We start from the raw sequence: 15,098 nt of genomic DNA on the forward strand, positions 1-15,098 counted from the left end.
TTCTGCTACATGCAACCCCTGGTAATCATCAATAATAGAAACAGGTTAGTTACCAATGAAGAAAAACAAAAAAATTGTTAGTCCATTATTAATACACTGAATTGACGACGGATTTTCCCTCCGTTATTGCCTGATCATGAAAAGGAGCACACGGCGGGTGTGACCGGTTGGCAAGGGATGCTCACTCCTCCATGGCACATGATCTCACCTCTGATGTTTCTGAGGTACATGTTTGCTCTGCTCTTATTTTGTATTGTTTTATGGACTTTGAGATTGAAATACTGTACGTTATCTCCATATCCTTCACCTATAAAAAAACGCCCACATTTTAAGTTATTTTCTGAATATATGATAAGTTTCACCACTCTTCTTATTAAAACATGCAATTTCTTTTGAATGATTTTATCGCTTTTTGAATTTTTGACACCAGAAAAATAACATTTGAGTACCGAAAGGTTAAATTATTCACTACTATGTAAAGTAATTTAAAACTCTTCTTGTCAAAATTTTAAATGTGACTTATTAAGATAAAAAAGACGGTGGTTGATCCAAAAATTCATTTTGATAAAAAAATGTTAAAAGAAAATGTCTTAAAAGAAAACTTCTTAAAAGGGTCGTACATGCATGAAATGCACCGTATGGTAAAAGACGGACCCCCATTTTTGTTTTGAATTTTTATGTAGCTACATGTATGTGAGTTAAAGTAAACCTGACAAATAGTCCTCATTTCATTTGATAAAATGAATCATCCTGTAAATCAGAGGAAATTTGACAGTGACAGTTCCAAAAAGCTCTATTTGATATCCATCGGATACCGATTAGATCTATATTATAGTTCAAATCAATTGAACTGACAAAATAAACGTCATATAAAAATTCTTTCTTCTCGAAAAATCTAAATTTGTATATTGAATTGTTTACAGACGGACGGACAGGCAAATAGAAGGACAGTTAGAAAAATTTCAAACAAATCGTAATCAGGAAAAGTCATATAAGCTTCAAGATCAGGTGCAACTACTAAAATCAGCATAAGAAACGATGCTTACTATCTTCTGTTTCACTTTTGAAAGCAGCCATTTTAACGTTATGCTCCGTCTCCGAACCTAAAAATTCCATTTCTTCCATATCCTTATAGGCTTTTATGTCTGTTTCTTTACCTTTTCCTGAATTCAAATTAAAATTATGTCATCATACACAGTTTATAATATATAATAACTTTTTTTCTTCAATAAATACGTCTTGAGTATATTTAAGGAATCACTGTCTAGTTTTGAGAGTATGCCAGGGCATCAACAATAGTGGGAAACATGGGATAATTTGCATAACGGGCGAAGCTCGTTATGCTAAAATTATCCCATGTTTCCCACTATTGTTGATGTCCCTGGCATACTCTCAAAACTAGACAGTGATTCCTTATATTTCCATTTCATTATGAAATAAAATTGTAAAATTAGACATTAAAAATATAGACTAATAGATTTAAAATACACGAGGACTTCCATGCCAATTTCAATAGTCCTCGCACACTGACGTCAAACACAAAGGCAGCCGCACGAGATTTACATGCATATTTGGCCTCCTTAGCGTCAGACACAGAGACAGATGCGCACGAGATTTGCATGCGTATTAGGCCTCCTTAGCTGCTGACCTATCGACCTGCCTAAATTACATTTCGGCAGAATTATCAAGAAATAAATTCCGACAACTTTCAAAGAGTTATCGCAGAGAAAAAAAAATTAGGAATGGAAATATATGAAGTTCAATCTTTCCCTCTCCAATATTAGTAAAATTATGTTAAAGGTACTCTGATCCTCAGGTTTTGAACATCATGCATTTGACTAATTAAAAATGCTTACAAAAATTTCTCTGAATTCTGAAGTAATGTGTAAATACAAGTACCCATGATCATTTTTCAATCTTCATCGTTAAAGCTTATTACATTTATAGTTAATATAAGTAAATTTCGTATTAATTTTCAGAAAATGTGAATTAAACATTTACTATGCATTTTCTTAACAAACATCGGTACAGTGTATTTATTTTATGGTTAGATGAAAAGAACATTGTCTCTATGTAAATATGCAGTTTAATAAAGCTTTTATAGGGGAAAAAGTCTTTTAATTTCTTTCTTAGAACTTCAAAGAACTTTGAAACACACTGAGAGTTATGACATGAAAATTGTTGAATGAAAAGTTTTAATTTTCAACCTTCATTTTGAGAGTACTGTATACATGGTTATTTTCGCCCCGTGTTATTTTCGCCCTTTCGCCGATTTAAATTCGCGCACGCCAGCTAGACTAGGGTGAAAGGGGCTTAAATTTCCCAGTCTACAGTATTTAAAATAAATAATAAATTGAAGACTTATCTTTCCTGACAGAGGATTTGAGTACCTTATATGTATATCATATTTCATTAAACTCATTGTGGGTATTTGCATTCAACTTCCAACTTAGTAATAAGAATACTTTTAAAGCCACGTATCTTACCATTCCTCTAACCTTGTGTACACAGTGTGCAAAAATACACCAAAATATAAAAGCATTTTTTTTCGTAGTTTATTTTCCCTTCGAGTAAGCCATATTAATTTTATCCGTGGATTTCTGCATCATTTAATTTTGACCTTGAATTCTTAAGTATTATTTATAAGTTGTATTTGTTATCCTGAAAAAAGAAACTCTCTTTCTTACAAATATTTAAGTACGAGGATTATCAAGAGGTTCGTGAACTGGCGCTTTACAATAAACACTAAATAAGCTTTGTTATTGATATTTTTGGTAAACCGGAACATATTTATAATTAAGTTTTTTTGAAATTTCTCTGCAATGTCATCCAATATATTTTCATTGCAATGTTACTCACAAGATAAAGCACACCCTTTAAGCCTGGTTTAATAGTGGCTTATAGGTCCTTATTGGTGGTTTAATGGTTGTCTTTTAGTCACCATTAAGCACCTTTAAGTAACATTCCCACCGCCATTTAGTTTCCATTAAGATATCTCAGAGTCCTTAATGGGTGCTTAAATGTAGCTTAATGGTGGCTTACAGATCCTTTATGGTTGCTTTTAGACAACCTTTAAGCTACCATTAAGGGGGACTTACAGGTCGTGGCGAAATACTTTAAGTAAGTCCCGTTGAAGTCTATAGATTATATAATTATAGCAAAATTTTTATCCATTACTTTTCTAATTTATCTGTATTACACACAAGAAGATTAATAGTAAAACCAATAGTTGAGTATGCCAGTGCAGCCTGGCGTCCTTATTAAGAGGCCATGCCAGTAAGCATTGAGCTTTGAATGGAAAGTCAAAAATTTTAATTTTCTTGAAATCAGTGTTTATGGATTACTTCCATCACAATTAAACAAAAAAGTACAAAAATACTGATTTTAACCATAACGAAACTCTCGTATCCAAGGAAAAACATTTCCTTAGTTACCAAAATAGATTTTTTACTTTCAAAACAGGCAAATATTGCCATAAAAAGAGTGTATATGCACATAGATGTTGTAAAAAGATTGTTTGCAATTACTTATGCCTTAAAGAGGACTTAATTCTAAGTTCTTTGGTGACCATCTAAATATGATTACATTTTTTCGGTACGTTGCTATGGTGATGGGAAGAAGAGATATGGTTTGAACAAAAAAATAGTTGAATTTGCACCATTTTTTGAAAGGCTTTTTAAAAAATGCTGTGCAACTACTTATAAACTCTTTAGTGTGATTTTGTTAGGGTTGGGTTAATTAAAGAATTAAAAAAATAAAATTGGGTAGACAATCAAAAACAATGTTGCCATGGAGATTCAAAGATATGCAAATTTAGGCATTTAAAGATGATTTCCTGCAGATAGTTCATGGTATTTTAAGTCATTTATCCTATAAGAAACAATGTCAAATGTAACAGATTGGTGCATCTGGAATGAAAATAAGTCATAAAATACCATAACCTTCTTTTCACCTTGACCTTTGACTTCAATACCAAATTATAAAGGACTATACATGATAAGAGCCAATTTTGCCCCCCTAAAAATCAACATTTTAGAATGATATAAAGATATGTTTAATTGATATTTAATTTGAAGATGAGGATATATTAGAAATATTTCCTTCTTTTCACCTTGACCTTTGACTTCAATGTCAAATTTTAAAGGATTATACATGATAAGAGCCAATTTTGCCCCCCCTAAAAATCAACATTTTAAAATGATATTAAGATATGTTTAATTGATATTTAATTCGGAGATGAGTATATATTAGAAACATTTCCTTCTTTTCACCTTGACCTTTGACTTCAATGCTAAATTATAAAGGACTATATATGATAAGACCCAATTTTGGCCCCCTAAAACTCAACATTTTAAAATGATATTGAAATATGTTTGATTGATATTTAATTTGAAGAAGAGGATATATTAGAAATATTTCCAAATATATTTCATATTTATATGCACTCATTGGCTGTAAATGACATGAGAAATAATGCTTTTTTGTTATCTAACCAAAAAAGGCAAAAATATGCCTTTTCTTGATGTTTTGTCTTATGGGAAACAGAGTGCAGTGTAGAACATATATAATTTTTCTGTCACTAATTATAATTGGATAGATACATCTTTGGTAAAAGAATAAAGTTTGTTCTAGTCTGCACTCTATATTTTCTGATGAAAAACTGCTTGAAAATAAGCAGTTTTATACAAAATATGCAAAAATGGCAGGGAAATGTGAACTTTATGTCATAATTCTAAACTAGAACTGTCCAAACAGGACAAAATACCCCCCGCTGGGTTTTTCAGAGGTAAGTTTTTCCATAATAAAGATATGTATCAAAAACAAATTATGAAATTTTTATTCCAGTGACCTTGAACTTCCCAAAATAACCTTGGGTCAAGGTCATGACAACCCCTTGGGTCATGGGCAATCTTTCAGTGAAATGAGAACCTACCAAGTTTATCCATAAGAAAGATATGGACTGGACACGAATTATGAAATTTTTCTACCAGTGACCTTGAACTCCCCAAATGACCTTGGGTCAAGGTCATGACACACCCTTGGGTCATGGGCAATCTTTGTGTGAAATAAGAACCTATCAAGTTTGTCCATAGGAAAGATATGGACAGGACATGAATTATGAAATTTTTCTACCAGTGACCTTGAACTTCCCAAAATGACCTGGGTCATGGTCATGACATACGCCTGGGTCATGGGCAATCTTTGCATGAAATGAGAACCTACCAAGTTTATCCATAAAAAAGATATGGACCGGACAGGAATTTTGAAATTTTTCTTCCAGTGACCTTGAACTTTCCCAAATGACCTTGGGTCAAGGTCATGACACACCCTTAGGTCATGAGCAATCTTAGTGTGGAGTAGTAGATTCTAATGTCCCTCTGTAAGAAAGATATGGACCAGACACGAATGCACAGACAGACGGACGGACGGACAGACGGACAGACAGACAGACGAACAGACAGACAGACGGACAAGGTGATTCCTATATACCCCCCAAACGTCGTTTGCGGGGGGTATAATAAGAGGCATTTTGATCAATTTGAAAATGACCAATAAAGGTTGCATGTATACAGTAGCTGAACAAATTAAATCTTAAATATATTAAGTCATGCGCGGATCTGGAGGGGGGGTCGGGGGGGTCAGGAACCCCCCCCCCCCCCCTGGAATTTTCGGGGTTAAAAAATGTATATACTAAGACAACAAAATAGTTACCATTGGACCCCCTTTGGAAAACGCAGACCCCCCTGGTAAACGCGAATATGTGTGAAATGGGTATGATAAGTGAAAGATTTTAGGCAATAGAAGTCACCACTACCCCCCTTGACCTCTGACCTCAAGGTCAAATTATTCTTTGTCTAATAATTTCTTAACTAAATCTACATGGTTCTTGATATTTTGAACCCTGCTTCAAATATTTCATACATTGATACATAGTGTTTGTAAACTGTTTGACAATTCAAGAAGAGAAATTCATGTTCTACTGTTGACATTGACCAAAGCGGCAAGATCAGTTGTTGAAATACATATACCAAGTATTTGAAACATGTGCAAACTGCAAAGTAACTCATCATGATCAACCTTTAATCAACATTAAATATTTTGATGCTTCAACATCAATAATGATTAAAATACCCTTGATGTTTCCCAAGATTTTTCTGCCCTGCAGTATAGAAAAGCCCATTAAGAACAGTTATGATTCGCCTTTAAAAGTTTCTCATTTAAAACAATTCTTCATGTACTGAAAGCACTTACAGGAAAATGCAATGAAAAATCTATTTTATGTTCCCCCTAGCTTTTCTTACTAGTATGTCATTCATGTCAGACTGAACTACAGTTAATGTTTATTTAGACTAAAAATTATTTAACAAAAATTAATTTGACCACATTGTGTAAAAACATGTTCACGCGACAACCCTCCCCCTCAATTTATGCCCTGCCATGAATATAGCCGGGGCATATAGCGTTTGACACGTCCATCTTCCGTCCTTCCTTCGTCACATTTTGAGTTTAGCTCAGTTCAAAGCTCAGTTTCAAAGAAACCATCCAAGATATTGTTATCAAACTTCCTATGCTGATACATACAAATGTAACCAATTCAACTGCATCAACATTTTTGACCTTGTCTTTTCATTTGACCTTGACCTCACTTTTATCAAATTGTGTTTAAATCAGTTTAAAAGAAACCATTCATATTAATATTTTTTTTAACTTCATATGCTGAAATACATACTGATGAGAGCTTTTCAATTGCATCAACATTTTTTGACCTTGGCATTTCCTTTGACCTTGACCTCACTTTTCTGAAATTACTGTCAAACTTCAAATATGCTAATACATACTAAAGTAGGCAATTCAACTGCATCACTATTCAAGATATTCTGATCAAATTTCATACACTAAATTTCATTGCTTCATTACTCATATAACCTCGACGGGGCATTCATGTCTTATGAACATATTTTTAGTTTTGTTTGTGTTTTGATAAAGTAAATTAAATATAATTTGTCCCCTTTGCACAATCTTCATTTCCTTTTTAGGGAGGAGGTTTCTTTTAAGTGTATGAATAATGCTTCAACTCTTGACAATTACTCCTTAACATGCTTAAGAAAATACCTGTTAATAAATAAAAAAAAAACCCATTTTAACTTGGAAAATCAAAAATAAAACTTATACTTGCAAGTCCCATTTCCTAATAGCTCAAAATACAAGATGTTTTTTAATATTTAAAAAAACATGATATTCTTGGAATGTTTATTTGTTTAAAATTTGGTTTACGCAGACATAAAGCTAAAAATAAACAATACAAAGAGTCCAGGCAGGTTTAAGTTTTACCTGTGATTTGGGCATTACATGAATTAACTCTCCATATCATATTTAAAAAAAAATACATAACACACATAGTCCTCCATTCCATTCCTTCACATTCACTTCTGGGGATAGACTGGTTTTTAGACAGCTATGTGGCAATTAATTTGGAACATGGTAAAACAATTATATGAAAACTTAAATTATTGTTCTAAACAAGACACATGCAGATTTCCTCCAGTGGCTTCTTTAGGGGAACAGGATGTTATCTTCAACTACCTTTTGCTGTAAAAAAAAAACCAAAGTTTATGTATTACTACTGAAAAAGTGATACATGTAGTAGGATTAACATATTGTATATGTATATACATCCTATCTTCTGTGAAGACTACATAACCATATTATATATGTATGCAATTCTCTCTATGCTAGTCAATGTATATAATTAGCTTTAATCAGTTAAACAGTGGAACAATTAACATTTGCCCCCCCTCCTTTTCAAAATTTCTGGATCCGCCACTGAGTAGGTAAAATATTTCATCTAAAACTTAAAGGTACTTAAATAACTTTGATGCTATTTTTCCACATTGAATTGGTATATGTACACTGTACCATTCCCAACTCATTTGGCAGATTAGAAGAAAAATTCATGAGTATGATATAGGGTGAATTCACCCTATGTCAGTTTGTGTGTTCCATTGATGTTATGAAAGACTAAGAAAAACTAAGATTATGACATAGTTTAGGTTTTGAAACTCTGATTTATAAATGGGGAAGAAGGTGAGTTAAATTGATTTATGTGTGTATATAGGGATTTTGTTACCAGCAGTGTACCCTCAAGACCACTTTACATAATTCACAAATATCCTAGGCGGCGTACCATAGGCATAAATTAATTAAATATCATTATTAACATTTATCAATCTTTAATTGTATAAGGAGTAATCTAACAACTGCAGAATTAAACATAAGGCGTCACATAACAGGCAGTAAGTTCATTGCATCTCTCAATATCTATATCGCATCATAGGAAGAGAAATTAATCTGAAAGTACAATCCTTATCTTTATTCTTGCTTTAAAGAGATAAAGTTATCAAAAGTTTATCCAAAAATGTACATGAAAAATACATATTTAACATACCATTATATGTTTTTGTCAACTACTCCGAGTTAAAAGTTTTCCCTTTTCTCCAGCATTTCCTCCATTGTTGTCTGTTCCATTCTTTCCGGTCTCCTTTACTAGAGAGCTCAAGCAAGGGAAGCAATCCAATCGTTTTTCAACCGAGTTTTACAACAATTCAATCCGATATTTTACTTAAAGTCTTAAGAGTCTACCCAATTTTATTTATTTAATATATTGAATAGAACATTCTCCTTCAACAGGTATATATAGAAATTTCTGAAGGTGCACAGCATTTGCAAACCACATGGCTCTAAATGGGATATAATTCTATTGGTAAAATCTAAATAAAATTAGGCAGAAATTAAATTTTACGTAGAAAACAGAAAAATATAGTTCAAAGCACTTTATTAGCCACATAATAAAATTATACATGGGACTTTGATGTGAAATATTTGAATTATAACAGGATAGGCCATTCCAAATATTTCTCTGATAAAGTATGACAAAATGCTCTGGTTGCCATGGAAACAAGAGGTCATATGCCCGGGTAGATATATTTTTTTGAAAGACTAATCATATGCATCATGTTCACAAAATTTGAGCAAAAAATAAATTTTTCCACTTTCCAGGTTTATATGGGTCGAAGCTCAATGCTTATTGGCATGGCCTCTTAAAAGTTAAAGATGCTAACAAAACCAAGTGCAACTCAAGAAGAAATCTCTATGGCAGAAATACAAAACAAATGAAAAAAGGTATAATTTGCCGCTTTTCCTAGGAATTCACATTTCCTCAAATAGTGAAATTTGACAACTTTCGAAATGGTCCCCTAAAAATTTGGTGGTAAACATTCTATCTTTTATTTTATATGAAAACAATAAATATAACCATTTGAATTGAATAACGAAAATTATCGAATTGTCTAGGGTAGGAATAATTAGACTCGGTCTTGTTAATTTATACCTTACACGCTAAGATCGGAAGTTGTCATTTTTGAGGTTGTACCGACTACTATAGACGAAAATGGTGAAAGAAAATATTTTTAATATAATAATGACAATATAAAACCTGCAAAACATGAAATAGGAAATATATAAGTACATTGAAGGTATTATGTTTTAGCGCCTGTTCTCCGACGTTCTGCTACATGCAACCCCTGGTAATCATCAATAATAGAAACAGGTTAGTTTCCAATGCAGAAAAACATTACGTACGCAAAAGTCCGTGGTTTTTCCGTTTTCCCTGTCTTTGTTTTCTTTTTCTCACAATCCAAACTATAATAGAACAGAAAGAGATAGAGGAAAGTAAAACTAGACATACTTTCGTTACTAATAAATAAGTATGTTTAAAATATGTAACAAAGCCCTCGGGTGTTTCAATAAATGTTAAGTTTACAGTTGTCAAAATATTCTCTCTGCATTTCATTCCTAGGGCCAGTTTTAAAAGAGAAGTAAAATGCAATGCTAGCATTTTACGTGATGATCGAAATATGTCTTAATATAAAGCTATTGAAATAAAGTGTATAAAGAACCTTTGTCTTATCTTTCACCAGTACTCTGCAAAGAAAAAATTCTCCCAGATAAGAAGTTTTTTTTTTAAATTAAAGCATACGGCAGCAAATTTAAACAACTTTCCCGTGTTTTTGAAATGAATAAAATATTAACAAATAACGTTAAATATTTCTTCTTCATGTTCTATAATTAACAGACATTGTTGTATATATATGGAACTTCTTCAGACTTCATTATGAAAAGTCTCTCAATTCACACAAACTTTGAGAACATCTTTATTTACTTACTTTTCTACAAAAAATTATAATAGTTCTATAAATTTGAAAACAGTGTACAATAAGGCAAAACAATTGCATTTACTGATGTGTTAACAATATATGCACTAATGTAGATAGAACTAGATGTATCTGTGGAATACTAATGTCCCAGTATGGCAGGTTCGGGAATGTATTAAATTGTCCAACATGCAAGTCAAACTCCAACAGTTAAAATCAAAAAATCATAAATGTTGTTAAATATATGAAGGTATTGTCACAAGAAATACACCTGAGAAATACAGACACACAATTTCTAACTGTTGAAAAGATATGACCAAGTCAAGTTTTTAAAAGTTTTTTGTTTCATTTTGATTATCTTTATTATGAACTAGTGCTAATTGTAACGGGGACCGTTACAGATGTTCCCCAAACGCTCCCCAACTCCCTTTTGGTGCCATATTCCCTGTAAGCTTCATTAAATAAGACAAACTCTATGCATCTGAGATTTTAACAACATTTACAAAGAAGTGTACAAAAATCATTTAAACTTTAGCATTTCACGCGTGCACATGTGAATGCATTTGCGTCATGACCTTATCATCTTGTCTGCACAATCTTTATTTTAATACACTGAGTATTAAAGTATTCAATCCAAAATTATTAATAAAATACGCTCATTCAAGTGTATGTTTGATTTTATCTCATTTCACGTGCACGCACGTGCATACATGAGCATGGTGACCATACCTTCTTGTAGAAGTCCATTACATCTATCGATGTTCTAAATCCCACCCCATTTGGGTGAAAACTAAGAGAGTCATAGCTATTTAAAGTTTCAGCCAATCAGATTGCAGCACTTGTTCACACACGTGTATGTATGTGCATGGTGAGCATACCTACTTGTAGAAGTCCATTATATCTATCTATGTTCCAAATCCCATCCTGTTTGGTTGAAAACCAAGGGAGATATAGCTGTTTAAAGTTCCAGCCAATCAGATTGCAGCGCACGTGCATGCACGTATTTTCATGATAATTGCTTTATTTCTTGTTGTAGGATATCCTAATACATGGCTATGTTCAAAATTTCAAACGATTTCGTCAAAAAACAAGAAAGATATTGAGACTTTAGTTGCAGCCAATCAGAGCGAAGTGCACGTGCATGCGCGTGAGATCTTGCTATTTTCACCATGTCGTCATGTCTATACTACTAATATATCCTCACATTATGAGTTTCAAAGCATTTCATCCAAAAATAGAACAGTTGTGGCTATATCTATTATATTGGTCATTTCACGTGTTGCACGTGCACGCTCTTGCAAGCACGTGCGCGCAAAATGACCTTGATTCCGCAAATCTATATAACATGTCTACTAACCCTAAAAAGGTTTTACCTACATCGGACGAATAGTTTACAAGATCATTCCCGGACAAAAAAGTTCCAGGAAGAAGAAGAAGAAAAATAATAATAACTAGAAACGAAACTCGTTGCGAGCAACGAGAGGTCTTCCGTCAGATTCAGAAAAAAAACAACGCAAAATCAAACTGAAAAAGTGATTTTAAAAATCGGACACACGGGGGATCGAATCCGGGTCGCCAGCGTAAAAATCCATTGCGGTACCAATAACACCTTTGGAAACCCGCTTCAAATTTAACATTCGAATATCGTGAGATTGCTTTTTTTTTTATTCCAACATACATTACATTTATTTTTAAAAATTCAGTTTGGAATTGTAAAATGACAGCCAACTTGCCAAACTTTTGTCAAGATGATCACATCGGAATTTGTAACTTGAATTTTAACAGCAATTTTTAGGATAGATAATCTATTAATGATGAACAGATGATACAGTTTTCTTTCCTTTTTTTTCGATATGTATTCAACTTTTTATCCCATGCAACTCCATATACAGACATGCCAATGTTATATATTTCTGCACTGTCTACTACTAAGTCGGGTCATGATGCATTATTTCGTGCCAAACGTCACAAGTAGTTCTTAACGCTATTCCTTTGATATGTTTGATTTATTTAATAGATGTGATAGCTTCAATGAAAATTAGAAATGCATGTTCTTATAACCAGAATTTCGAGCGTTAGAAAGTACGAGAATATTTATCACATTATACAAATATAATTTCGTATACGGCCAAGTAACAATAAAGCTGTGAATTCGGTAAGATTTTCCACGAATTTTGTATCCTGTTTACCCCCAAAGTGGAGATGAGTTACACGTTCATGAAAAGTCTGGAATGTTTCACTGAAAAAAAAATCACTCGTCCTCCGACGGTCAAGGAATCTGATACTATTTATCTCAATAACTTGCATTTATTACAAGAATATTCATATAACCTTTAATAAACAATCTTTTAAAAATGTTTTTCTTATTTTTGTCTTTTTCTATTCATTTAATATATCACAAGCCTGCGTAAAGAAAAATAAACAGAAGTCAAGTCATACTTCAGAAACATAGTGAATATTAAGTCATGCAAGTTTCTTGAAAAGTATTATAACCATGGTTTAGGATAAGTTTTCCCTGGTGACTGAAGTCATCGTATTTCCACTTGTAGTCATGTTGTATTCTACTTTGAGAAGCAGACAAAAGCGATTTCAATAGAAGTTTGAGGAAACCTCATGTTAGAAGTATACTCAATGCAACGTAATTGCGATGTAGCAATCAAAAGAATCCTTTACATTTCATAAATCTTTTTGGTACAAGTTTCGTTCATCTAAACACTCAGCTGACCTTTTAGAACCCGACTTGCTTAATGGCGGAGTTTACCGAGACCGCCGCCATCTTGGACACGCTTCAGATTTTTAAATGCGAATATCTAGTGTGTGGATTAATGAATTCTTAGATAAATTATATATTAGGCCTTTCCAGTAGGGTCTTTATTACCATTAATCATATCAAAGAAAAATATTGAAAAACAAAAAAAGTTGAAAAAGTGTACATTTTGAATTCACTTCCTGTAGCGACCGGAAGTACTTACGACGCAAACAAAGTCAAAATTGCACATCTATAACTCATGGTCTATCATCTCTAACAAGTCTCCAGTTAATATATTTAGCCGTTTTCGAGAACACTCGAAGACAAAATTGCATTTTAAAATCAGGAAATTGCCCATAACTTAGCACTGGTACCAAATTTTCCAACAAACGGAATTTTATATAAAATTCATATAATGACCTACAATTCCTGAAATTTTCATTGAAATCCACCGAATAGTTTACGAGAAATCGCCTGCACAAAATTTTGTCTAAAAAAAAAAGAATAATAATAATAATAATAATAATAATAAGAAACAATAGAATCACTATAAGGTCTTCCGTGAAGACGGAAGACCTTAATAATAATAAGAAGAAGAAGAAACAGAGTAAAAACAATATGTTCCCCAACTTCGTTTGGGGAACATAATAAAAGGGTTCTCTATGAACTGTGTAACTGTGTTGGCCCCGACACAGTAAAATTTTCTCCGACACAGTACCGATCCACATTTTAAGCGTGTGACACAGGGAAAATTTTTTGACACAGTCGAAGATGTGTGATAATCTCGAAATCCAAACAAAGAAATTATCATTTACTGAAACTTTGATCAAACAATCCTACTGTCTTTCATTTCTCAAAGGCAGATCACTTTATTGGCTTTTACTTAGGACTTGTGACTTCATCTTGCATAATCAATTATATCTTCTAGACCCTCGTTTGACTTTTTGCTTGAAGAGAACAACGACAAATTATTTGTTTTTACACTTCCATGTGACCGGTAGTTGTATTTAAAATACATTGTTACATTTTCAAAAAAAAAATTTTAATCTTTTACTACAGAGCCACTCCTATAGAATTATGTTGGAACTGCGAGACAAACTGATCATTGCACCGAAATCATTTAATAAGGTGTTTTCAATCTTCAAGGCACACCAAAATATATTTTACTATTCATTCTGAAGTGCCTTTTGTTTTGATTCGGAAATTCGATCAGAAAAACTGAGAAAATTAAGGAAAACTTACTCTAAGAATCGGTAAAGCAGTTCGATTGTATCGAAAAAAATATCTCTCTGCTGCTTTTTTGAAAAAATGTTTTTACTTTTATCAATATGCACCAGTTTCTTTTGTTGTTTATGCATATTAATTTCATTAATCTAACCTTAACAAATACTATAGTTACTATAGTTAACTATAGTACCAAAGTTAAAACTTTGGAACTTTGATTAATAATTGTGAAAACTTTGAAACTTTGATTTACTATAATAATGAAAACTTTGGAACTTTGATTTACTATGGTAAAAATTTTGGATCTTTGATTTACTATAGTAAAATCTTTGAAACATTGATTTACAATATTAATCATTTTGGAACTTTGAACAACTATGGTATAAACTCTGGAACTTTGATTTACTAATAGTAAAAACTTTGGAACTTTTATTAAGTAATAAAAACCCTTAGAACTATGTTTTTGCTTCCAATTCAGTACATTTTATGAAATTTCAAGAACAAGATTCATTAAATTTTCAGAGAACATTTTTAAAACCCAGCCTGTCTCCTAAATGAACAAAGTACAAGAACTGAATTGTAACGTAAATATTGTCTCTCCCACCGATTTATAAGCAACATTTGTTATTATTTATGGGGGAAAATCTATGAGATAAAAATTGCGACATTAAGAATCAAAATATTTGCTTCTTTAACTTCGGATACCTTTTTTTCTATTGTTAAATGTAAATATTGCATTCAAATTAATACCACCGTTCACGGTAGCCTAGTGGTAGAGCGTTCGCTTCGTAATCGGGAGGCCCGGGTTCGATTCTCGTTCCCGGCGCCGCGTCAAACCTAAGACGTAAAAATAGGAAGCGACAGTTCCTTCGCCAAGCGCTCGGCATCAGAAGTGAAAGTCACGGGTCTTTCGG

General features: G+C 32.7%; 1 protein-coding gene across 1 annotated transcript in view; it reads right to left on the minus strand.

Moving 5' to 3' along the window:
* LOC134228503 (uncharacterized) overlaps positions 1 to 15,098 on the minus strand; it is a 56,600-nt gene that overhangs the window by 23,161 nt on the left and 18,341 nt on the right. Inside the window, exons 6-7 of the mRNA XM_062710154.1 lie at positions 9,640 to 9,699; positions 1,047 to 1,163 (exon numbers count right to left, since the gene is read on the minus strand). Coding sequence (XP_062566138.1) covers positions 1,047 to 1,163; positions 9,640 to 9,699 — 177 coding nt within the window. The remainder of the gene's footprint in view (positions 1 to 1,046; positions 1,164 to 9,639; positions 9,700 to 15,098) is intronic.

Source organism: Saccostrea cucullata, unplaced genomic scaffold, assembly GCF_032062105.1.
Source record: "Saccostrea cucullata isolate Sc308-1 unplaced genomic scaffold, CSIRO_AGI_Scuc_v1 ctg76, whole genome shotgun sequence".
Lineage (NCBI taxonomy): Eukaryota > Metazoa > Mollusca > Bivalvia > Ostreida > Ostreidae > Saccostrea > Saccostrea cuccullata.